The sequence below is a fragment of the Trichosurus vulpecula genome, chromosome 4, assembly GCF_011100635.1.
Source record: "Trichosurus vulpecula isolate mTriVul1 chromosome 4, mTriVul1.pri, whole genome shotgun sequence".
NCBI classification, from domain to species: Eukaryota; Metazoa; Chordata; class Mammalia; order Diprotodontia; family Phalangeridae; genus Trichosurus; species Trichosurus vulpecula.
This window is the reverse complement of record NC_050576.1, coordinates 258,579,872-258,606,204: the sequence shown is the minus strand read 5'-3', so window position 1 is coordinate 258,606,204 and position 26,333 is coordinate 258,579,872. Positions and strand designations below refer to the sequence as shown.

The following is a 26,333-nucleotide window of genomic DNA, read 5'->3' as shown; positions in this document are numbered from 1 at the left end:
CTTTGAGAGTTTCTTATATCCGGCGGTTCCGAACCTTTCAGACATGTTTATGATCCTCTTTGAGATTATAAACTCTGCCCTCCTGATACATGAGGCTGCCCTACCAGGGCAAACATCTTGGTTGTTTTTCAGACCCATAGCACACTGGCCCGCTGCTTTGACCCTGTGATCCCTCCTTGCCCAAATCTCTCCAGGTGCAAGATGCAGGTGAGCTTGTGTAAGCCTTCAGAACTCAAGGCTAGGGAAATAACACTGACTGCTATAAAGCATCTTTTCTCTCAATTAAAGTCAGGGATGGAAGATTCTGGGCCCTTTTTTCTCTTCTCCACTTTTCATTCTCCACATAAAAAGGCTTGTGGGTGTGCAGATGTGTGTAACAAAAGATCGTATTTGGTCCCTGGCGACTCCACATTCACTTTCTTTTCAAGAGAATGAGGCCAGTATCCTTTCTTCTTAGAGGAAGCGCTCTTCATCTGACCTTCAGCACAGACCATCTGTAGTTAGTCATTATGAAAATCCAGTAAAAGACATTCTCTGACACACGCTTATTGTATTTATCTTTTTCTGTATATCTTTTCTGATATCCCATCCAGTTATTGAGTTCTGCATGGTCAGGGGAAAGGGAATTTGGAATCCACTGAAGCAGGGGACCCAGCATTGGCTTGGCAGAACAGTTTCATATTGAGCTGTGACAGTTATCTTTTCTGAAACCGCCCAGCCAAAATGGGAGCTGATGTGTCTCTATCTACCTGAACGTATATCTACGGTAAAGTCGATTCAGCATAAGTGAGTGAGTCTTAATCACCTGTGGCGGTCTAGGGACAACAGATGCTTTGGTAAATATGTGTCTCTGATAATAGAACACACTTGACTGCTTCTAATCTGCAGGGGTATGATTACATTGGGGTAATAACTCCCTAGAACGTCTTTGCCACAGTTATAGCACACTGGGAGAGCTAAATATGAGCAATGCATAAATTAATCCACCCTGTAAAATGTTTACCAGCAGTCAGCTCTATTGGTCATGCAATAAAGGCATGCTATTTGACAGCAAATTAGTGCATTATCTATGACCCAATGAAAGGCCAATTATTTATATTTTTGTTGGACTGATATATCCCCTTGTAAAATCTGCCTGTAATGTTTTTAATGTATCCCGCGGAATGCAATTAAGTACCCAAATGAGTGTATTAAAAATGATCTTTTAAACTCTCCAATCCTGTCCTAGCACAGGGCTGAGTTCACAGAGCGAACACTGAATAAAAGCTTGTGGCACGGAGTTGACTGTAGGAGGCTATTCTCTGTCTGTTGCCTATGTCTGGAGGACCGGTCATATTGAAAGAGACGATCGTTTTGATAATTGCCTTGGTGACTGTGTAAGTGATCTTAGTTCTATTTTGGCAATATCTACCCTGGAGGTTTTTGTTAGCAAAGACACCGGGCCAAGCTGCTATAGTTGTAAGAGAGGGCTGTATCTAGGGTAAGGACAATAGGCCTTTGCCTCAAGGCGCTGAAATTTAGAGGGTGCCCAGAGCTCTCACCATCCTTCAGTGCCATAGAAATGACAGAGCTCAGAACCTAGCTAGCTAGAATAATTAGCTGAAATAAGAAACTAGTAGATAGAAAGCTGGGGGTCATTCTAGGGGTAATCCCCAGAAGTAAACTTGCCCCACATTTGGATTCCCCCCATCCCCCTTGAGGGTCTGCTTTGTGCCAGTTGCCCAAAGTATAATACTATCTAGATGCAGCTGTAACATCAGGAAATGTCTCTGTCCTTCAACAGTAGTTATCAAAGTAATCTGATGGTATGATGGAAAGCTTTATCTTAAGCCTTTAATTTTCACTCCTTCATTGATTTGGCAAATATTTATTGAGCACCCACTACAGGCAAGATTTATTATTATTTTTTTAATGCAAATTGTAGACTATGCTGGAGTGGTCATTTGTCTTCAGAGATACCAGTATACTTAGGCCAATCAGGAGGCAGAGATTTGGGTGGGGGAAAGGATTACAGAAATGGAAAACCAAGTGGACCAATGCTACTTTCATTGGTTTGGTGACCTCCCAGTGTGAGAACTCCCCTCATGGATGAAGTTTGGCAAGTTGCCTTCAAGTTGCCTGTGACAATTCAGTGACCAACTTGCTCACAGTCACACAGTTAATTTGTGTCAGGACTTGAATCCAGGTCATCTGCCCCACAATGCCCCTCTAGTTGTGAGATAAGAACTCATTAACACTTCATCTCCATGTTTGGTGTCTTAGCACAGGCTATCTCCCAGGCCTCACTTATACCTCAGCAGAAGGTATTTCCTGGTCCCCCCTCATTTCCAGCTGCTATTGCTTTCCCCTCTGTACATATCTTGCATCTGCCTACAATTTATTGGCATAATGTCTCCCCCATTAGACTGTGAGCTTCTTGAGAGCAGGAACTGTGCCCTTGTCTTCATATCTCTGTGATGTAGCACAGTGCCTGGCACATAGTAAGTGATTAATAAACACTTCTTGACTTAAATTTAGAACTCAATCATTATAAATTTGTTGAAATTCAGACAGGGGCTGGGATGGATACAGAGGTAAACATGCTATGAAAATAAGTATTTGTTAAGTAACCAAATAGTGTAACAAGAGATCATAAAGGTAGTTAATCTCCATGAGAGAAGGACTTGAACACAGGCTTTTAGGACACCAAGGCTGACCATCCATCCACCACTACAGGCTGCCTCTTTTTCTTGCTAAGCATGAAACAGGCTTGATCCTGTTTTTCTGTGCCTTCTTCCATTGGCTGCCTAGCCCAATAGAGTTGGATCAAGGAAAAGTCTAGCCCAATAGAGTTGGATCAAGGAAAAGTCAGCTCCTTCAGAGGGACCCCAGAGGGAATCTGAAACCTGCCTCAAACTACACAGCCAGCTCTATATAGATAGCCTCCCTGGCATGCTCAGCTTATGTCCTCGGACTTAGAACAAAGACCCTTGGAACACTCATCTGTTGTGCTAGGGGGTAAGGAGGTGCCTGAGCTCGGGGGCTTAGAAGACAAGGGTAATTTAAACCATCTTATCTAGTGACGGCTGTGAATTGAAAAGAATGGGGCATCTGGGGAGGGAGGGATGTTCCTGGAATAGTGAAGGTTGGCCCCCTGGGGAGAGAGACTTAAGGGGAAAAACCCAGAGTAGAGAGAAGGTTCCCACCTTTTACAAACTCCCTCCAGCCTAGGAAGAATATTTGTCATAGGTTTTTAGGAGGCAGGAGGAAAATGTGTGTCTGGAAAACAAGGCAGAGGTGGGGGGAGGGGCAAATAAGAAGGGCTGCCCTGGATAGAACGGGCAGAACCTCAGCTCTGGAGAAGCCCCGGGAGGCTTCCTGAGACTGTATCACACTTTGGAGAAAGCAGCATGGAATAGTGAAGAGATCTCTGGATTTGGAACCAGAAGTCCCGGGTGCAAATTCCATCTCTGTTTCTCCCTGTGTGGTCTGGGACCAGTCGCCATGACCTCTCTGAGCGTCGGTCCCCTCATTTGTAACAGGAGGGCATCGGTCTGGAGCTTCTTCAAGATCCTGGCTCTAAACCATGTGACCGTATAATAGCTGCTTTAGCTGTTCCTCACCTGCGCCTTCCCAAGAGGCGCGCTCAGGGAGAGAGAAGACTAAGCAGGGGAGACTGAAGGGAGAACAGCATCAGTTGCCATAGGCAACAGCCGTGGGAAAAGCTGGCAGCTCTCACGGCACCTGCAGCCTCCTCAGTGAAGCGGGGAGGAGGAGGGAGTGACCCTAGGAGGAGGACTGGCAGCTGAAAGTCAGAGCGCCAGATCTTAGGGCCCCCCTCGGCTGCAGGGGAGGAGAAGCATGATCCTGAGCATCCCAGTGGGGACCTTTGGGCATTTACAGCAGTGATGGAAACCCCCTGGCTCACGCATCCCCTTCCTAGTGATAAATCAACCAACAAGGCTTGATTAAATGCCTACTACGTGCCGCAGATGCTGTGATAGAATACAAAGACAAAAATAAAACAACTGCCTACCCTTAAGGAACTTACTATTAGTAAAAGCTGAAAAAACAGCAGGGCTGAGGAGAAGGGAAAGAAAGAAGGTTCGTGTGGGCGATTCAAGGGATAAAGGGATCTCTACAATCTTCTTCCATGCTTTATAAAATCAAATCAACTCTGAAATGAAGGCAGCTAGGTGGCGCAGTGGATAGAGCTGAAGGCCTGGAGTCAGGAAGACCTGAGTTCAAATTTAGCCTCAGAAACTTATTAGCTGTGTGACCCTGGGCACGTCACTTAACCTCTGTTTGATTCAGTTTCCTCATCTGTAAAATGGGGATGTAACAATATTAATAATTTAATTATTAACAATATTTAATTAATAACAATTATACTAATGGAGATAATAATAATAACCTCCCAGGGTTATCGTGAGGGCCAAATGATATAATAATTGTCAAGCGCTCAGCATTGTGCCTCATACATAGAAAGTACTATATAAATTTTAGTTATTATTATTATTACTACTACTACTATTATAGGCCTAGAGCTCATTACTACTGGGAATGGAGGGACAGTCTATAGTCTTTTTCTAAATTTATTTTTTATTTTTAGTTTATATCCCTCAGTTCCACAAGTTTTTGAGTCCCAAATTTTCTCCCCCTCTCTCTCCTCCCCCGTTCGCCCCAAGGCGGCATGTGATCTGACACAGCTTCTACATATACCTTCGCAGTCCATGGTCTTTTGAAATTTTCACTGAAAATTTTCACCCCCATCCCCCATCATTCACAATTCCGTTGCCATCCATGTCAATGCTATCCCTCCTCTGTCCCTTTTCTCTCTCTGCCTTTCTCTTCTATTGTGTGCCTTATGAAGCCCTTATTCTATTGTTAACAAGTAATCTTTCATTCTCATTCCATCTTCTGGCATTCATGAAAACCTGGCTTATCCCAGGAGACAGTGGTGCTTTTTCCAGACATGCCATCCCTCCTAGCCTCCATTATACTGGACCAGTAGGCTTCATGTTCATCACTGCCACTCAGTAAATGCTTGTTAATTAGTGAAGTGGCAGTCTCCTCAGTTCTCATGGGCTCAGCTATCATCTCCATACAGATGACCCCCAATCCATACGTTTGGCCGTTGTCACTCTCCTGAGCCCTAGCCTTGCATTTCCAGCTGCCTGTTGGGATCGCCACCTCCATTGTTCCCTAAGAATCTCAAAGTCAACATGGGACATGTTTTGGAAAATAGTCCTCGTCTCTCCCCATAAACTCTTCTCCTGCTGCTAACTTCAAGGTTACCGCCATTTTTCCCATTGCCCTCATTCACAGCCTGAGTTATCATTAAAATTTTTCTCTCACTCACCTACAATCCCCAATAAATTGCCAAATCCTGTTGGTTCTGTTTCTATAATATCTCTTGCACCTGCTCTCTCCACTTGTCTCATACTACAACCTCCCTAATCTGGGCCCTCAACACTTCTCCCAGAGGCCAGTGCAATAACAGACTCCTAATTGATCTCCCTGTGTCAAGCCTCCTTCCTCTCCAGCCTGTCCTCCACAAAGCTGCCAGATTTATATCCCTAAAGCTCTGGTCTGGTCATGTTCCTCCCATACTCCAGAAGCTTCAGTGGTTCCCCTTTACCTCAAGGATAAAATACAAATTCCTCTATACGGCATTGAAAGCCCTTCATAATTTTGTTCAAATGTATGTTTCCAGGTCAATTACAAACCCCTCTTCCTCCTAGGTTCTATTCAAACTGGCTTATTTGCTGCTCTCTCTATGCTATGTTCCATCTCCTGTCTCCATGTCCTTCATGCCTAGAATATTCTCCAGACTTCATGTATCTCCTGAGAGGTGCTAAGCCTGTTAGTCAGTAACCCTTTGGTACTTCCATCAGACCAACATCACCACCTCACACTGATGCCTTCAGCAACTGAGGAGAAAAGTGAGAGAGGGAAAGGACAAGATGAGTGCCTCTGTACTTGTTAGGACAGGTCAAACTTCTGCTGTCATCTGACCTTACTTGTCCTGTCTCCACCAAATCTCTCTCTCCCTCTAAGGAAATGCCGAGAGCTACTTCAACTTCCCCTTCTCCCACCTCAACCTACTGCTTCCCTTGAATTACTTATTTATTTTTATCTCTGAATAGAGAAAAAGATCTGGGATGGGGGAGAGGGTGTTGAGGTACAGTGTCATCTGTAAATCTGATAAGCTTTCCATCTGTGCCTTTAACCAAAGTCACCGATAAAGTTGTTAAGCAGCACAGACTTAAGGCCAGATTCCCAAGCCAGTCCCCTGGAAACCTCCTTCTAAGCTGACATCAGACCACTAATGATGATTCTTTGGGTTCAGGCATTCCATCAGTTCTGAATCTCTATAATTTTGGGCTATTATCAAGCCCAGAGCTCTCCATCCATTCCCGAAAAATAACATGAGAGACTTACTTAAATACTTTCGAAAAGAAATCTATGTAAATTATATTTACAACATTCCCTTTATCTTCTAGTCTGAGAAAGATCGAAAAAGAAAAGGAGGTGAGTTTGGTGTAACCAGTATTAAAGAAGCTAGGCTGATTATTGGTAATCACTGATTCTGTTCCAGATGTTCACTAACATCCTCTTTAATACATTCTCAAATGTCCCTGGCTTTTCATCTTTAGACTCCATTCTTGTCCTTTTGTTAAATAAATGGGGCATTTGTCTTTCTCCAATCTTGTGGCACCTCCTTGGTTCTGGGAGTTCTGGGAAAGCAGAGCAGTGGCTCTGTCTGTACCAAAGACATGGGCTGATTTTTTATTTTCATTTTTGGCCAATGTGTCAGGTAGCCAGTCAGGAGGCAAAGAGACAGAGGAAAACTAGTCTTAGGCTTTACATGGAAAGGGTATATTTGTAAACAAAGGGCAAAGACTCCAGGGTAGACAAGACTTCTGGTCACGTGCCAGTCATATCAACCACATCTGAACACACCTTTCATATGTGTTATGACCAAAGACAAAATTCGAGTTAATGTTCATGGGGAGAAAAGACACATTTGCAGATTTATAAATGAAGTGTGTACAGCCATCATGCCTAATGTAGTCAATAGCATACCTATTCTCAACCTAATTTAAAAAATTATTATCTTCAGAGCTGGACACAGAGAAGACACAATGCTTGCTGACCAAAAAAAGTGCTTAAAGAAACAAAGAATATCATTTTTCAGGAGCATCATGGCAGAAGTTCTGGAGGTAGAAAGAGCTAATCTCAGAGTCAAGAAGCCCCTGGGTTCAAGTCTCCCTTTGATACACACTAACTCTGTGATATTAAACAATGCTGGGCCAGGAATCAAAAAGATCTAAGTTCAATCCTGCTTCAGACATAGCGAGGTGTAGAGGACAGCTCACATACAAAAACAAGATAGAGTGGTGTGAGCTCCATAAAGTTCTTTGAGGATTGGTAATGGGAGAGACCTCATTTTATAAGAAAGCATCATGAAGGAGATAGTATTTGAGAGGGGCAGGATTCGAAATGTCAAGGATAAGGAGCAGGCCTTCCAGTTGGGTGACCCAGTGTGTGGGAAACTCCAGGGAGTGTTTCAAGAACATCAAGGTGTCCAATTTTAGTGGAATAATGAGAGATAATATGGGAAAGGTTGAATAAAACTAGAGCATGAAGAGCCTTGAATATCAGTCTAAGTAGCTGGTACTTAATTGGGCCAATGAAAAACCATGAAAGATTTCTGAACAGGCGGGTGACATGATTGGAATGAAACATTAGGAAAATTACTCTCAAAGTGGATTGGTGAGAGATGAAAGGAGCAAGACCTATTTAAATGGGGATTTCTAAAGTGATTGCATTTGTTCTCCTGAAATGTTTATAATACTCCTTTATGAGCTTTCCCCTATTATTTAATAACTCAACAAAATTTTTTTCCATTACTAAAGTAAATTTCAACCTAACTCCTTAGCCAAATTTCCACAAACTTTCAATTACTGAGGTTTAAATTCCTGAGATTTTTGCTGTTCGGCTTGAGAAGCAGAGCAGTGAGGTAGATGAAGAACTCACTTTGGAGTTAGAAAAACCTGAGTTTGAGGTCTGCCTTTGACCTATACTAACTGTGATCATGGCTAGTCACTCAATCTAACTCCAGACTCTGTAAGACTATCGGATGCAGAGAAATTGCTCTCCCACTGGTGCAAAGAACTTTTACAATACAATTTTCCCATCCTGATGAACTCATAGGTACAGCTTCCCATCCCCCCAAAAAAACCCCAAACCTGACTGTATAGCTGAAGTTGTGAGCTGAAGTGTGATCATTTAAAACCTATTTTATCCAACTCAGAAATATTCATATGGTTTTTTTTCTGAAATGTTGAAATAGCTTGGCTGAAAACAAATAGTCAATTCAGTCAAGCATTTCCAGTACAGCTACCATGTGCAAGGGGAAGCTATGCCCTGGCCTCCTACGCAGGAAGACCTGGGGTGCAGGCCTGTCTCTGACTTGGACTAAATGCGACCACGGGCAGTCAAGTCATTTAAACTCTCCGTGCCCTGGCAATTAAGACTATCAGTTGCGGACAAGGCATTGATTGATGTGCATCAGTGGAGACAGTCTCTATACACAGATTAAATTACACATCTGGACCCCCTCAGAGAATGTAAAAGGCCCTGGGAACTCAGGGATATAGCAAAACAATCTTGATTTTCAAACCACTTGCTCCCTATGGTTTGTTTAGGAGAAGTCAACCTTGTGCTTGTGAATATCACATTTTTACCATTTTCTATAGCATATTAAAAAATCCATTAAAAACACAACCCCTGCCTCATTTCCTTCACACACACACACACACACACACACACACACACACACACACACACACTTCGGAAAGATCTGTATGGCTCCATTTAAAACCTAAATATAATGTCCAAGTTTTGGTTTTGTTTTGTGTTGTGTTGTTGCTGTTTTCTGGTGACATGTGAAGAAACTAAGGAGGAACAGTTGGTTGTTGGGCCTGGAAAAAATGAAACATTCCTTTATCATAATGAATGGATTTGGGTGCTAAGTATGAATGCTGGTGACCTTTTGAAAAGGAAAGGCTGACCCAGAAACTGATGAGAATCAGCCAGATCAAACGAGGCAGAAAGATGGCTCAAAGGAGGCTGTCCCAGCCCATCAGGGTTTGCTGGTGATGCAAATTCCTTTTATAATTAAAAGAGACATCGTGGTCAGTGGAAAACAGGAAAGGGAACAAACAGGCAAAATCTTTGGCCAGATCTCTTCGGCCCTTCTTCACTGGCACATTATGCCGCACTGCTGGACGGTGTGACCCAAGCCACATCTATCACACATGTGCAAGATTCTCGAACATTTGCAAGGGCAGCAACCAATACAGATCTGGTTTTGGATATGGACAGAAGTCAATGTCTTATCTCTTCATGAAATGTCTCCTGCCTGAAGAAGAGTTTGGGTAGAAACTTGGTGTAGTTGATTATCTAACTATATTGAAATGTAATTTTTTTAGGAAATAGGAATAGCATTATAGTTGCTACCAACAAATAATGAAAACTGACTTGAGAAGGATCAATTAGAGGAGCTGGGGGAGGAGAGCAAAGGGAGGGAGGTGAAGATTTAACTTTTCTGTGTTCCTGCAGAGACTTTCTGCAAAACCAAAATGTTACAAGTTTTTCCTTGTAATTTTTTAAAGGGCAAATTTAAAAAGGACTTCCTGGGAAATGAGCTGTGTTCCCATCCAGATTAATATTGCTCCAACAATGGATCAGATGAGATAATATTTGTGAAATGCTTAGCACAGTGCCTGGCATATACTAGGTCAGGGGTAGGGAACCTGTGGCTTCGAGGCCACATGTGGCCCTCTAGGTCCTCAGTGCAGGCCTTTGACTGAATCCAAACTTCACAGAACAAATTTTTTTATTAAGGGTATAGCTACATGCTATAATATATATTTACTCCCTCCTCCATGGAAGCTAATCTTGGGTGGTAGACTCTAAAGGAGGAGGGGGGGCTGGGAAAAGCCTTCTGCTGAAGGTGGGATTTGAGTTGAGTCTTGAAGGAAGTCAGGGAAGCCAGGAGGTAGGGTTCCTGGAGGTTTCTAATTTTGTTCTCCAGCCCACAAATTACTTATATGTATGCAGAATGTGAGCTCCTTGAGGGTAGGAATTGTATCATTTTGGTCTTGATCTCCCTGAAACTTAGTAGAGTGCCTTCAGCATTGGAATAATGATCTTTCAATGAGGGAACCTTCCGCCTCTCAACTGAGTTTGCAACCCCCTCCAATTCAGAATGACATTTCTTAATCTTTGAGCGCTGCCTGGGGGCATTGAGACATTGAAGGACTTGCTTAAAATAATACCAGTAGTCTGAGTCAGAGATAGGACATGAGCCTAGGTCTCCCAGATTTTGAGGCCAGCTCTCTGTCCCCCACACTAAGCTGCTTTGAACATGGTAGGCTCTTGATGAATGTCTGTTGGACTAAATTAAAATGTTCATCTGTAAAAAGGTCAATTTGGGTTAATTAGTCTGAGTTCTTTCCTCCACCTCCAGCTATCATATTAATGACAACAACAATACCACCACCACAACAACAATAATTCCATAAAATCCCCCCTCGATCCCCCATCATACCGTGGAGGGGACCCCGAGTTCTCAAAAGAACAAGCTCTGATCTTTTCAAAGGATCACAGATTTAGATTTAGAAGATTTGCCCAGAGAGTAATTGGCAGAGCCAAAATTTGAACCCAGGGCTCATGATTCTAAATACAGCACTCTTTTCTCTGAACCATAGAGCTGCCGATTTCTGCCAAGTTCAGAAGGGTTTGAACAGAGGTTAAAAAAATTATGCATATGCATGCACACATGTATATGTATATTTATATACATGCTTAGATCTAGACACATATATGCATATATACACTCAGATACATACTGGTTAGGTTACATCAAAGATACCACAACAGCACCAATGCTCCAGATAGGTATACTGACCAAGTAGTGATTAAAACCAAGTGGATGAAGAGCACCCACTGTCCAGGGTCCAGGCTGTGATTTCCAGATGAATGGGCAATATAAAAAGCTCATCCATCAGTATGTATGTATGTATGTATGTATGTATGTATGTATGTGTATATATGTGTATGTGTATATGTATGTATAATGTATATATGCATGTGTGTATTTGCATATACATATGTGTGTATATCTTTATATGTATGTATGTGTATATACATGTGTGTATCTTTATGTGTGTATGTACCTCTACATGTGTGTATATGTATATATACATATGTGCTTATATCTTTATATATGTATATATGTATATACATATGCATGTATGTGTGCATGTACATATGCATATGTTGTATATCTATCTATCTCTATCTGATTATCCATCTATATGTCTTTGACAGACACTATAAGAGGAAATTGAGTTGGGCTGAGCATTGAACAGGAGAATGAGTTGGATGGCTTTACAAAGTCCTCTTAATGAACACCTAACTACTCCCTGAAACAAAGGCCTCTCTAATTCATACTCATTTTTTATTGATGTTGTGTGGTGTCATGTCATGTCACCACATCACAGTTGCCAAGGAATTGAAGTTGAGGGCAATGGACAGGTGGGGAGTAGTGGGTATGAACAGGCGGCTGCCCATCACTAAGAAAGAATTTGATTGGACTAGTGATGGAAAGATGTTCTCAAAGAAATGATTGACAAAGAAGGTAGGCTTAATAATCATGTGGTGAGCAGCAGAGCTCACCGCTCAGCAGCATATGTGTTCCATTGGTATCCTCATGACATCAGGAGAATGGAGGGAGGGCCCTAGCACACTAAGTGGAGCTCTTGTATAGAATTTGTGGAAGGGTATGGACAAGAGTAGTAGAGCATGAGAAGGCATGGCTAGGTGGAGATTTGTGCCTTTGGAAGGAATACCCCCACCCCCCCCCCCATCGGTGAGTTTGAATATCTGAGTAATGGCATTTTTAATGGGAAGATAAGAGCCTTATGTTATTGTGGTAATAATGAAAACCTTCCAGGTGCAATGGTGATAATCTGTAATACTACAGTGATTAGAGACCATAAACCATGGGAAGCATTTACTTAAATGAACATCATGCTCTCTAGAGTCCTCTGAATCTGTTTTGCCCTTTCAGTTTAAACACAACAGCTCTTCCCTGCTCAACGTAAGAGACACTGGGGGCCCCATATTATATATGGGCCAGGGTCTCAAACAGTGCTCAAGAATGAACAGTGAAGAGACTTGAGTCAGACAACCTGGATTCAAATCTTGCCTATTGTGTGCTGTTGTTCAGTCATTTCAGTCATGGGGTTTCCCTGGCAAAGACACTGGAGTGGTTTGCCATTTTCTTCTCTAACTCCTTTTACAGATAAGAAAACTGAGGCAAACAAGGTTAAGTGACTTGCCCAGGGTCACACAGCTAGTAAGTGTTTGAGGCCGGATTTGAACTCAATAAGATGAGTCTTCCTGACTTCAGCCCCAGCACAATATCCACTCAACTACTTGTTGCATATATGACCTATATAATCTTAGGCAATTTTATCTTCTCTAGCATCTTCTTGCCTGTTACAGATTAAATAAGCCAAGTGTGTACAGATAGTTCTCTACAAGGAGTAAATTAACAAATTTCAGATTCTCTTTACTAGTCTAGGAAGAAGAAAAAGTTAGTACTTATCACAGGAGCTTAATAACCCTGACAGACAGGAAGAAAAGAAGAAACAGTAGGATTGGCTAACCAGAAGGGAGACCAGCTGAAGGCTAGACTAGGCAGGCAGCTACCATAGGAGAGGCCCAGGTAGCCTTGGAAGCATGTTACATCCTTCGAAGGAAAGTTTTCTAGGGCTATTTTATCCAAGCAAAATGCAGGGATCACAGTAACTCAACTGCCAACTTCATTGCCAAACTTCATTGGAAATGCTGGTGACTCACACATGCTGTGAAATCAGGTCCCTCATCTTTTTGTTTTTAATATAGTTACAAATCATGTGCTACTAAGCTTTGTGTTCCTTGATCCAGGAGAGCTTAGCACCTTTACCAATTCCATTACTTTAATGAGCCCCAGAATGAAATCCATTCAGAACCTTGGCTTGCTATGTACTTCATCACACAGTATTTTATAATAATCTCTTGAAGGGCAGAAGACTAATTTTCGAGGATTGAGTGAGACTCTGAAAACTTGTATCACCTGGTAACATAGGTGAGTTGAATGCTACCACTCAGTGACAGCCAGGAAAGCAATGAAGTGGGGGGGGCAGCAGGGGGTTGGAAATATAAATAGACCATTGCTAAAATTTAATTAGAGACAGCAAATGTTAATAATAAATTCAATTAATTTTGTTCTTCGATGTGGGGGAAGAGACAGGATAATAACTCATTTAAAATGCCTCAATTAGCAGCCTTCTTTCCTGAAGAGTGATTTATGCCAATAATGGACTAGCAGAGTTCTCATAAGATTGCCCCAAATCATTCTTTCTTTTAAAAAAATCATCATTTCCGAGGACAAGTTGCAAGAGACACAGCAAAATATTCCTTATAAATTTCCACTTATTATCTTGCACATTTATTTGCTAATTGTTTGGAACTTCTTTTTGAAGCCAAAATAGGTTATAAACATCTGAGCCAGCACTTATGAGACTGAATGTGAGGCAAAGTGATCCATCTTTCTGAATCTTGCGCATTTTTTTGAAAGTCATTTAATTGCTACACTCTTGAATTTCAGAGGCATTCCACCCTCTCTCCTACCCCATTTCAAGTTAGCAATTGGTCTTAATTTCTAAATGTTCTTTCAGAAGAAGAAATAAAAGCTAGGAACTAGTCATTCAACTACATCGATTTAAAGAGGTTTTTTTTTAAAGAGCAAAGCGAAATTGCAAAAATGAAGAGGTTCTTGTAAAAATAATATTTATCCCTTCCACTTCCTCTCTTTAACAAGATCTGTGGCCTGAAATAAATATTAATGTCTAAGATGCAGTTTAATTCTAATTCCTGATAGTTTAAATAAGGCCTGTCAAAGAGAAAGGATGCTCTGGAAGCAATCCCAGTATTTTGAGAGCGTTTCACACCAGTTTATAAAGGCTGGCATGGATGACATAGGCTCCGAAGATCGGGTCTTTCAATGGCCCCAAGGCACGTGAACAGGTATTAAATAATTCAGGCATAATTGTTACTTACATGAGAACCGGAAAGGCCTCGCTCCCAAGCCACATTGTCTCACCCCTTCCCCATGGAAAAGCCCATACTGGACCTCCCCAGTAAACTTCTCAAGTTCTTGTCCAGAAGCATTGACAAGCAGGGCTCCGGTTTTGCAGAGGATCTTGGCTTTGACCCACAGCTGGGTTCCTAAGGCCGTTATGACTCCAAAAGAGCACGCAAAGCTCAGGATACCAGCAGTGCAAAAGATGACCTTCTTCTGTTGGCTGGGCATGACTGGGAGCCGGGGAAAGCTTCAGAAAAAAGATGGCTTGAGAAAGGGCACCGTGCAATTCCTCAGATTCCCATCACTGAATCTGCACAGCAGATCGCTGAGCTTTCCAGTCCACGGGAATCCTCTCCTGATTAGTTTGCTCGAATGCCAGCATTCGGAACATTGCTCATCTCAGACTTTTCCCCTCTGCTTGATTTCTTCTTGCCCTTCAGTTTGGGAACTTTGGATGAGGGATCATCCGTAAAATACAACTTTGAAGAGTCTCTTTCTCCTCGCCTCCTCCTCCGTGTCACTTGGTAACAAAGGTTTAAGATAACAGATGGAGCCCTCTGTGTAATTCGATGAATGCCTCCTCTTTTCTCATCAGTCCTTTGACTGATTGGATGAGTGGAAACCTCTAGAAATAGGGTTGGCTCTTCTAAGTTATCAGCAACCTGAGAAGTTCGGTTTTTTTTTTCTTTAGCAGGTTTAATTGAGGGAAAGGTGAGAGCAAAGGGGGCTATAGAACACACGCATATTTTTCTCTCCTATTTGTAGATATAGTCTTACCCATTTAGACTACCCGAGGATTTTCGTTGACATAGAGCAGGAACCATGAATCAGGTAACTAGCTTAATTTGTAAGAGGCAGCTCAGAGTGATGACAAGAGAATTGGACTTGAAGGAAGAACGAAATTTGCACACCATGGCTGCTACTTCCCAGGGTTATGCCTCAGAGTCCATCAACTCATTTGAACCTCAGTTTCTCTCTCCATATAATGGGGGACAAGAATACTTGCAAGGCCTGTCTCACAATTTTTAGGGCAGATCAAATGCCACCTGTGTTAAGGCACCTATTATAATTATGAAAATCAGCAACATGCAGAGTAAAGCTGCCTGGATTTGGGTTAGAGGATGGAGCATTGATTCCTGGCTTTATTGATTACTGTTTGTGTGACCTTTGTCAAGTGACTTAATCTCTGGGTCTCTGTAAATAAAAGGGAGGGCTTTGAACTATATGACCTCTAGGGTCTCTTCCAGTTTGAAATTCATTATTTTGAGTCCCAACCTAATCTCTAGATCTGGTAATTTCCCTTTTCTAGAGTTCCAAGGGAAACAACTAAAGGACACTTGGTTCAGTGACCAGGTTTTCATAGCATATAGTTCCTTCCCATGGATTGTCACAAGACACTTTCCTCTGTGTTATATGATTACTTGAGGCAAAAATCAAAGTTTTCTCTATGAGAGTATGTCTGAATTCCCTTTCACTGGGATTTTTCTCCTTCAGGGTTCCAGATCCCCTGAGGCAGCGAGGCCAGTGAAGTACACCTTACCAGTCAGGGGATCATTGGGAAACCTGACAGTTACAGGAGTCATCTGGATCTCTTTCCAGGATCTAATAGGGCTTTGTGGGAAAATTAGACAAGCTAGACCATTCTGAAAGCAACTGGCTCTTTTGTTGGAGCTGTTTAAGGAAGATTCCCTAAAGACAAGATCATGAGGGTTAACTTCAGTCACTCAAGGAAGATGAGGAAGGGGATCAGGAACAAGAGAAGGTGCTAGGGCAGCCCGAGGAGCCCCTCCATATACTGGGGCCGGGAATAACAACTCCAAACAAGGGCGGCCCCACAGTGGAGTGAAGACTAGCAATTCCAAGGCAGAACTAAGAAGGGACACAAAGATGGCACAGCCAGAGACATCACCAGTGAACCTGGGGCATAATGATCCTCATGTTATGATACAAAGAAGGAGTCTGTGGTGGTTGGAACTCCTCAGCCCATGTTTAAGGACAGTTTTGAGGTCAGTACAGTTTTGGATCTTCTTGTGCGTTATCACCATTAGCAGCAGCAACAGCATGGCTACCATTTATACATAGCACCTACAATGTGTGAGGCACCATGCTAGACTCTATACAAATATTATCTAATTTGATTCTTACAACAACCCTGAGAGGTAAATACTATTATTATCCCCATTTTACAGATGGGGAAACTGAGGCAAACAGAGGTTAAGGGGTTTGTCCGCCATCAAAAAGCCTCACACAAATGTCTGAGGCTGGATCTCAACTCAAGTCTTCCTGACTCCAGGCCCAGCACTCACTCCACTGAGCTAACTAGCTGTTATAACTGGTCCAGGATGAGAGACAGTTGTTTTTGTATGGAGGAGAAGAATCCTACTCAAGAGAGTCTAAGGAAACCTGGAAAGACTTATATGAAGTAATGCTGAGTGAAGTGAGCAGAGCCAGGAGAACATTGTACACAGTAACAGCCACAGTGTTCGAGGACTGTCTTTGACAGACTTAGCTCTTCTTAGCAATGCAAGGACCTAAAACAATTCCAAAGGACTTAGGATGGAAAATGCTATCCACATCCAGAGAAAGAAATACGGAGTCTGAATGCAGATTGAAGCAGACTATTTTCTTTTTTTGTTTTGTTGTATGTTTTTCTTTCTCATGGTTCCTCCCATTCATTCTAATTCTTCCATACAACATGACTAATGTGAAAATATGTTTAATAGGAATGTATATGTAGAGCCTATATTGGATTGTATGCAGTCTTGGGGAGGGGGAAGGGAGGGAAGGGAAGAAAATTTAAAACTTATAAAAGTGAATGTTGAAAACTAAAAACTTAAAAAAACAGATTCTGAGGATACAGGCATGGAGCTACTGAGGTTTTCTAGTCTGGAATGTTCCAAGGATGGGGGTGGGGTAGGAGGTTGGCAGAGAAGAGTCAGGCAGAAGGGAAGGGGGTATTGGGTATGAGGAGGGGACATGACCAAGGTGGACAAAAAAAGACTAGGCCAGAAAGAAAAGGTTCTGCTGAACAGAGAGAGCAGAGTTCAGGCTTCAGATCTCTACTTCCAGTAAGAATCGCCAGCTACGTGGAGGATTTTCCTGTTGTAGGCTGATCAAAAAGAAGGGGAACGGCGTCTTCAGGCTTATGAATCAACTAGTTGGCGCAATGGATAAAATATTGAACTTGGCATCAGGAAGTCCCAAATTCAAATTTGGCCTCAGACACTTATTAGCGGTGTGACCTTGGACAATTCATAGCAGCTGTCTGCCTCAGTTTCCTCATTTGTAATACGGAAATAATAATAGCATCTACCTCCTCTGAAAATGTAGGTTGGTAGCTTTTCTGCAATGTATGTTCTTAGAGAGTTGTCTCAAGGACTAGGAGGATCATGTGACTTGTCCAGTTAGACAGCCGCTATACGACTATGGTGAAAACTCATCTTTTCAAAATGATAATCTTCCAGGGATGGTGGAAACCTTCCTGGTTTTGAGGTCAGCTCTTTTCACCATGCCATATTGACTCTACTGCTGGGATGATTATGGTTTTAAAAAGTTGAATTTTTATTTCCAGAAGAATCTTGGGATCATTAAAAATGGCACTTGGATTTCTAAAGGCAATCCAGTCTGCAGACATTCTCTTGCCTGATTTTGGACCTGTTTTACTGTCCACCTTCAGAGTCTGTCTGAGATCTATTTATGGCTGAACCAACTCAACAGACTATCAAGGGCATCTTGTAGCATAGACTAAGTGCATAGATTTAGAGTTGGGTGGGATCTAAGAAGACACATAGTCCATCTCCTTCCTTTTACGGATGAAGCAACTGATGCCTGGATAAGTTAAGTGATTTGCCCCCAAATCACACAAGTGGCAAGTGGCAGATGTGCCACTGGGTTTAAACCCAGATTGGGTTATTCTGCATCTATCATTCTTTCTGTCATACCACGTTGCTTTGTCATTCATCACCTATCTTTTTCCCTGTTTGGATCATTAAGGAGAATCAGTGAAGTGTGGGATTTGATAATTAGTACCATGTCATCCACCAAGGAGAGCATCTGGAGGACAGGGAATCCCTCCTTCTGTCTGAACTCCATGCGGACACCATCCATATGGACACTGAGGATGCCTTCAATAAGCATTTGTTTCTTAAGCGACCCTTCTACTATACTAGACAAATGCAAAAAAGGAAACAGTCTTTGTCCTTGAGGAGCTTAGATTCTTTTGAAGGTCGAAGGGTGGAAGTAGGAATATGTCCTAGAAAAATGAATACAAAGTAATATGGGGTATCTGGGGGAAGGTTCATCAATAGTAACTGAGGGAAGCAGGTGGCTCAGTGGGTAGAACTCCGAGCCTGGAGCCAGGAAGAGCTATCTTCAAATAAATTCCCAGGAACTTACTTGTGTTGTCCTAGGAAAGAGACCTAACTACAGCCTGTCTCAGTTTGCTTAACTGTAAAACGGGGATAATAACAGCATCTACCTCCTAGGTTATTGTGAAGATCAAATGAGTTAATATTTATATTTATAAAGTACCTAGCACAGTTCCTGGCACATAGTTGGAACCTAATAAATGTTTGTTTCCCTCCTTCTTGAAGAAATCTAGAGATTTGAAAAGGCAGAGGTGGGGAGGGAGAGCATGCCATGCATGAGGCATGTCTATGTAAAGTCACGGAGGTGGGAAATAGAATGCTCAGTACAGGGAACACCACATGGTCCAGTTTGCTAGAATGTCAAGTGCATAAAGGTAATTATTAATGGTTTACCAAGCCTCGGAAAACCAGATTGTAAAGGGTTTTAAATGCCAAACAAAGGCATTCCTATTTTATCCTAGTGGCCTCTGGGAGCTGCTGGAGCTTAGGGAGAAAGAGAGTGATAAGGTACTTTAGGACCTGTGTTTTAGGAATTTTAATTTGGCTGTGTGTGTGAAGGATGGAAAGGAGAGGAAAGAGATTGAATTCAGGGAGGCCAGTTAGGAGGCTGTCGAGATAGACCAGGCAAGAGGTGATAGGGACCTCAAATGAATGAGTAGAGAGAAGGGAGGAAATGGGAAAGGTATTTTGAAGGCAGGATTGACAGAACATGGCAATTGATTGTCTATGAGGGATGAGGGAGAGGGTAGAATCAAGGATGAGTCCAAGGCTGTGAATCGGGATGAGAGGAAGGATGGTGATTTCCTCAACGGTCAATCAATAAGCATTAATTATCTTCTCACTATATCATAATCATTGTGCTAAGTGGTAATAACCGAATTAGGGAAGTTAGGATACTGAGTTCTGTTTTGAGAGTCTGAGATGCCTCTGGTTTATCTGGTTGGAGATATCCAATAAGCAATCGATAAGATGGATTCGGAATTCGTTAAAGAGAACTGGGCTGGATATGCATACCTGGATCTACATAGAGATGAGAATGGAACCCATGGAAGCAGATGAGATCATTGAGAAAAAAACCTGAGAGAGAAGAGGAAAGGGCCCACAGCAGAGACCTGGAGTACACTGATACAAAGGGATATGAATGATGATCCTGCAAAGGAGAATGAGAAGTATTCAGATATGTAGGAGGAGAATCAGGAGAAAGCAATGCCTTGAAAACCAAGGGAGGAAAAAGTATTTAGGAGGAGGGGTCGGTCAACAGTGTCAAATGCTGTGGATAAAGCTTGGAATGTAAACTCAACTTAACAACGAGCAAACGCTGTCATCAGTAGAGATAACAAGGCTTATAACTGTTAAATGGTATTTTAGCAACGGTTGGCTTCCAAGCTGTTTGTTATCCTGTTTTTATTCCTTATGATGCTGGGAGGGGGGTTGCTTGTATCTTTCCAACAACTGACTTGTTCTACTTAGTTGTAATGCCAGCCTCCTGGTCAATCTGTATCTTATGCTTTTTAGACAGAATTGGAACACTGAAGAAGAGAAATTCAGTGGGAGGACAGGGAAAGGGCATTTATGAGCTCATTGGACACTGTTCAAAAGAAGAATTGCAAACTATTAAGAACCAATCGTGGGGCAGATAGGTGGTGCGGTGAGTAGAGCACCAGCCTTGGAATCAGGAGTACCTGCGTTCAAATCCAGCCTCAGACACTTGACATACTCACTAGCTGTGTGACCTTGGGCAAGTCACTTAACCCCAATTGCCCTGCCTTCCCCCCTCCAAAAAAAAAATAAAAAAGAACCAATCATGCTCCAGGATTCTAATAATGAGGGAAATACAAATCAAAACAACTCTGAGGTTTTCTCTCATACCTAGCAGAGATTTTGCAACATCCATTTTTAATTATTTTGTGGTGGTTACTCTTTCTATTGCTAAAGTCGTTGGGTATACTGTTTTCTTGGCTTTTATTTCATTTGGCAAAGATGACAAAAGACTGATATTAATGTTGGAAAATCTGTGGGAAGACAGGCTCATTCCATGCATGGTTGATAGAGGTGTAAATTAGTACAATCATTTTGGAAAGCAATTTAGAATTATGCAAATAAGGTGACTAAAATCTCTATTACCTTTGACCAAGAGATTCCACCAAGAAGGTCAGCAATGGAAAGAAAGCCCCCATATATCCTCACATATTTATAGCAACAAATTTGTGGTGGTAAATAAAAAAACAAACTTAAAGCAAAGTAAATGATGCCCTTTGATTGGGAAATGGCTAAAGATATTGTAGCATATGAATGCAATGTTATGATAAATATAGAAAAGCATGGAAAGACTTACATGAACTGATGCAAAATAAAATAGCAGAACCAAGAACACAACACACACAAGGACTACAACAAGTTAATGGAAGGAACAACCACAAAACAATTGAAAGTAATTATTGTAAATTACAAAAAATAAACATGACCCTGTGCCTCTTTTCCTTTAGGAAGAGGGATACAGGAGGAAATGTAGGCAATATGAAAACAAAATATAATAATAAAAATTAATTGTTAAGCATTCTTTTACGTCTCTGGAGAGAATAGTTTCAGTTGAGTATGAGGTCAGAATGCTGTCAACAGGGAGTTAAAAAAAGAGAGGAGAGAAAATGTAAGCAATAAGAGTAGAAAACCTTTTTAGGGTTTCAGCTGTGAAAGGATGGAGAGATGTGTGGAACATTTTAGTTGGAAGAAAGGGTAGAATCAAGTGAAGGTTTTTTAAGGGTAGGGGAGTCTGGGTATGTCTATACATAGGAAAGGAACCAGATGTTAAAGAGAGAGTAAAAATTAGGGAGAAAGCAGGGATGATTGGAGGAGCAAGATCTCAGAAGAGGAACTGGAAGGACAGGGGATCAGGGAACAAGGAGAACAGTCATCATTGACCAGAAGAAGGGTCACTTTATTCTCTGAAACTGAAGCAAAGGAGGAGAGAATGGGGGATGATGGTGAATAGATTTGTTGTGTAGTAGTGGAGAGAAGAGGGAGCTCATAACAGAGAGCCTCAGTTTTTTCAGTAATTTATGAGAAAAGGTCTTCTGTTGGGGAGGGAGGGAAGCAGGATGATGAAGTTGGCTGAAGAGAAGAAGATGCTATAGGGAGTAAGATGGAAAGCTGATCAAAGAAGGGCAAAAGGAATGGCAGACATTGGGTACAGTAGGGTTTGAGATTTCAAATTTACGAAGCATTTTAACTGCAATTTTTGTGAGATGCAGTCTTGAGAATGTTATTATCTTCTCTTTACAGATAATAATAATCACTTTTATATAGCACTTAGTATGTTCTAGGCACTATGCTCAGTGCTTTATAATTATTATCTTATTTTATCCTCACTACAACCCTGGAAAATAGGTTCTATTGTTATCCCCATTTTACAAATGAGGAAACTGAGGTAAAAAGAGGTTAAGTTACTTACCCAGGGTCACACAGGTAATAAGTACCTAAGGCCAAATTTGAACTCGGGTCTTCCTGACTCTCACAGCAAATGTTAAAAAGTTGGGGAAGTTCTTGATACAGGCTCATTTACTTAACACTTGCCTGGGCTTACTTCTGTTAGTGGTATAGAGTCAAGTAAAGAATCCACTTTTGTCTTCTTTGGGGGACCTGAACACAGTGGGCAAGCATATAGTTATGGAATACAAGTCCCTGGATAGAGTTTGATCTGAGAAATACTCAAAATCAGGTTTTGCATAAGTGATGATGAATGGTACAGCATTTATTGAGTGCTTGCTGTGTGCCAGGCCCTGTGCTAAACTCTGGGAAATACAAACATAGGAAATCAAGCCCTTTGTTGTTTATATTCTAATGGGGGAAGATAGCAAACAAAGGGGAACTAGAAAAGAGCAGAGTGTACTTGAGGAGGCATGGCTTAGAGATGACATAGAGGCCTAGTTCTGGGCAAGATAAATCCAAAGCTCACCAAGCAGAGCCCGGGGTGGCTCTGGGGACAAAGTCCAAAGTTCTGATAGGAGGTGAATGAGAAAGTTGAGGACAACAGCTAGAGTACAAGCAGCATGGCTTGGAAATGGCCAAGAAGTGACATGGTGGCTTGGTTCTATGGGATCATTTGTCATGTTGTGGTACAAAGTAGATTCTAATCCAAAAGGATCATATAAGGAAGGGGAAGAGAGGGGAGGGGAAGGGAGCGGAGGGGAGGAGAGGGGATGGAGGAAAGAGGAAGGGAAGGGAGAGGAGGGGAGGGAAGGGAAGGGAAATAGGAATGGGAAGGGAAGGAGAGGGGAAGGGGAAGAAGGGGAATGGGAAGAGAAGGGAAGAGGGAAAGAAAGAGGGAAGAGGGAAAGGAAGAGCGAAGGAATGTTACTTGGTTACACTGTTTACCAGTATAGATTGCAATGGCTTGGCCCCTCAGATCATACTATCATTTAGAGTTAGAAGGGATTTTGGAGTCTATCAAGTCCAACTGTATTTTACAGATAAGAAAATTGAGTCACAGAGACAAATGACTTGCCCAGGGTCACATAACTAGTAACCGTAAGAGCTAGTATTTGAACCCAGACCTTCCTGAATCCAAGCCCAGTGCCCTATCCGCTATGTCTCTGTGTCTCTCAGTTTCCTCATCTATAAAATGGTTATCATACATTGCTGTAACAAAAAAAATTCTCATCTGGCGTCCAGTTTTCCAGTAACTAAGCTGGTTCTTGATCGATTAAGTTCATCTCCAAAAGGAATCAGATCTTTAAAAAGAAAAACAAAAGAAAAAATACTGAATTCAGTACTCAACTGATGTATAACCTAAGTGTGCCCCCCCCCACCCCTTACAAAATAATTCCTTTCTTTGGTTATCTGGTTTTTTTTGTCATCTATTCCAGGCTACTAAAAGGGCTAGACCCACTTGATAGTTTACTCAGTAAAATTTCTACGCTTTAAACACACAATGATTTCTTCTGAGTTTCTTCTGATTTCTCACTTGTGCTTATAGCCTTGTACCCCAACTCAGTCCTGTACTCTGAGACTTCCCTTGGAAAGAATCAAAAGGGAGAAAGAAGTTGGGAGGGGAGGTGATCAATTTCCCCATCCTAAGACGAGGGACCTCTTTTGTATCTCGTTCATTGTCCTCCTCTTTGAAGAAAAGCTTCCTGGCAGATTTGATTGAAGCTTCTTGACTGATTGAAGTCACTGGTATTCCTTAAATAGCTTTCTAATTCTCAAATGACAAAAGGAGATTAAAAAAATACACAAAAAACCCCTCTACTCCACAAGAAAGAATGAATTGATTTATTAGGAGGAGAAATTACCACATGTGCTGGATCCTGATTGAAGCTAATATTTGTAGAGCTAATTGTCTGAACCAAAGGATTAAAGAAGGAGAGAGTAAAGTTTGCTGGGGACCCTGGTGAATCTGGTCGTTTATATGACCTGTTTGTTTCATTGGTTTTCAGAGATGTTAATAAATTAATAAAGACTTCTTGAATCGAGCTAGGGAGCGTGGCTCAGTCCAAATTATGTCTATGCACCGCACCATGTAGCTAACAACAGCCTAGTACATAACAGGCATTTAATAAATACTTTTTAAATTCAGTCGAATTGAATTGCTCCAGGTTCCTCTCACTGGGCAGTGGGATTGAGTTGGACTGGAATCATGTCCTAGACAGTCTTTCAAGTGAGATTGTGTATGAAACATTTCAATCTTGTCTAGAGTTTTCTGCGGTTGTTTGATTCTGAGGCTCTTTTGAACCTGATTCCTCCCACTCAACCACATCCTGAGAGCTAAGTTGGGGATTCACGAGTCCAGTTGAGGCTAACACAGTAGTTGCTCTGGGTTTGGAGAGAAAAGGAATAATGAATACCAACTTCCCTCTTATCAAAGGAGCAAGGGTTAGCTTCCCCACTCACTGAATAGCTGTAGAAACACTGGAACTCTTTTTATTCTTTTTGTTTAAACCTGTTTTACTGTATCTAAACCAAAAGAACAAATTTATTTTGGGTGACGTGGTTCTGCTGTACCCACAAATTATATATCTTTCTCAACATCTCTGTGAGCACACGTGTCTATGATACATGAAAAATGGAAATGTTTCCATGTGAGAGCCACATCACAATGTATTTTCTATTAGGATGTGCCATCACCATGATGAGATCCTAACTCCACCCTTGAGATGGGGAGAGGGAGGAGTGATATCCAGTTAACCTGGGAAATTTTATTTCTACATTTCAATAAAGCATTTCACAAAGTTTCTCATGAAATCATAGCATCATAGATCTATAGAGCCATAGGAGGTCTGAGGAGGTATGAAAAGGTTTGGAAGAATCATTGTGGAGAGTGGAAGACTGAGTTGATGAGGGAGATGGGATTGCCTAGCTGTCGGGAGGGCCACTTGTGGTTGCATAACATAAATTTGTAGTTGAGCCATTTTCTCCACCTGGATTTAGCAACACAGGTGTAGGAGTAAAGGTGGCAAATGGTGGGAATGATTCAAGGCTGAGACCTTGCAGAGCACAGTCAGTGAAACTTACTTTTTACCAAGTGATCTCATTTAATCCTTCAACAGATTCCTCTTTCTGTACCCCCCATTTTATCACTTATTTTCAATCTCTCTCTACTGGCTGCTTCCCTATTGCCCACAAACATGTCCTTGTCTCTGTACACCCCCAAAACCCTTACTTGACCCTTCCAAATCCTCTATCATCCCAGAACTCTTCAGCCCTTTATGGCTAAATTCTTTGAAAAGACCATCGATAATAGATGCCTCCACTTTCTCTCCTCTCACTCTCTTCTTACCCCTTACAATCTGGCTTCCAGCTTCATCATTCCACCAAAACCACTCTCTCCAAATTTATCAATGATCTCTTCGTTGACAAATCCACCAACCTTTCCTTGTTCCTCATTCTCCTCCACCTCTCTGCAGACTTGGATACTCACCCTCTCCTCCTGGATGCTCTCTTCTCTCTACATTTTCAGGACACCCCTCTCTCCTGGTTGTCCTCCTACCTCTCAGATTGCTTCTTCTTAGTCTGCCTCTGCCAGATCCTGATCCAGATCATGTCTTCCATAGCTGCCCCAAAGAGTTCTGTCCTGGACTTTCTTTTCTTCTCCCTCTTTACTACTTCATTCGATGACCCCATCAACTCCAATGGATTTAATTACCATCTATATGCTGAAGATTCTCAGATATGCCTATCCTGTCCTAACCTCTCTACTGATCTCCAACTGCCTTTTGGACATCTCAAATTAGATGTCTAGTAGACATTTAAAATCAACACATCCCAAACCAAACTCATTATCTTTCCCCCCTTCCCCCCTCTTACCTTTTTATTATTGTAGAAGGCAACACCATGCTCCCAGTCCCTCAAGCTTGCAACCTTAGTGTCATCCTCAATGTCTCACTATTTCTCATATACATCTCCAATCTGTTGCCAAGACCTGCAGATTTCACCTTTGCCACATCTCTCTAATATGCCCCCTTCTCTCCTGGGACATTGCCCCTACTCTAATGAAGATCCTTATCCCTCCCACCTGGATGATTACAGGAGACACCTGGGGGGTCTGCCTGCCTCAAGTCTCTCCCCACTCCTATCCAGCCTCCATTCAGCCACCAAAATGATTTTCCTAGAGCCCAGGTCTGCGCAGATCACTATCCTACTCAAAAAACTCCAGTGGCTCCCTATTATAGAAAATCCTCTGTTGGGCATTCAAAGCCTTTTATAGCCTAGCCGCCTCCTACCTTTCCAGTCGTCTTACACTTTACTTCCCTCCATGTACTCTTTGATCCAGGGACACTGACTTGCTC

The 26,333-nt window shown here is 42.0% G+C and overlaps 1 protein-coding gene across 1 annotated transcript in view; it reads right to left on the bottom strand.

Moving 5' to 3' along the window:
• The window catches only part of CLRN1 (clarin 1), a 45,472-nt gene extending 31,059 nt beyond the window's left edge, over window positions 1-14,413 (bottom strand). The window contains exon 1 of the mRNA XM_036753207.1: window positions 14,161-14,413. Within this exon, the coding sequence (XP_036609102.1) occupies window positions 14,161-14,413 (253 nt within the window). The remainder of the gene's footprint in view (window positions 1-14,160) is intronic.
• Window positions 14,414-26,333: the final 11,920 nt, after the last annotated feature.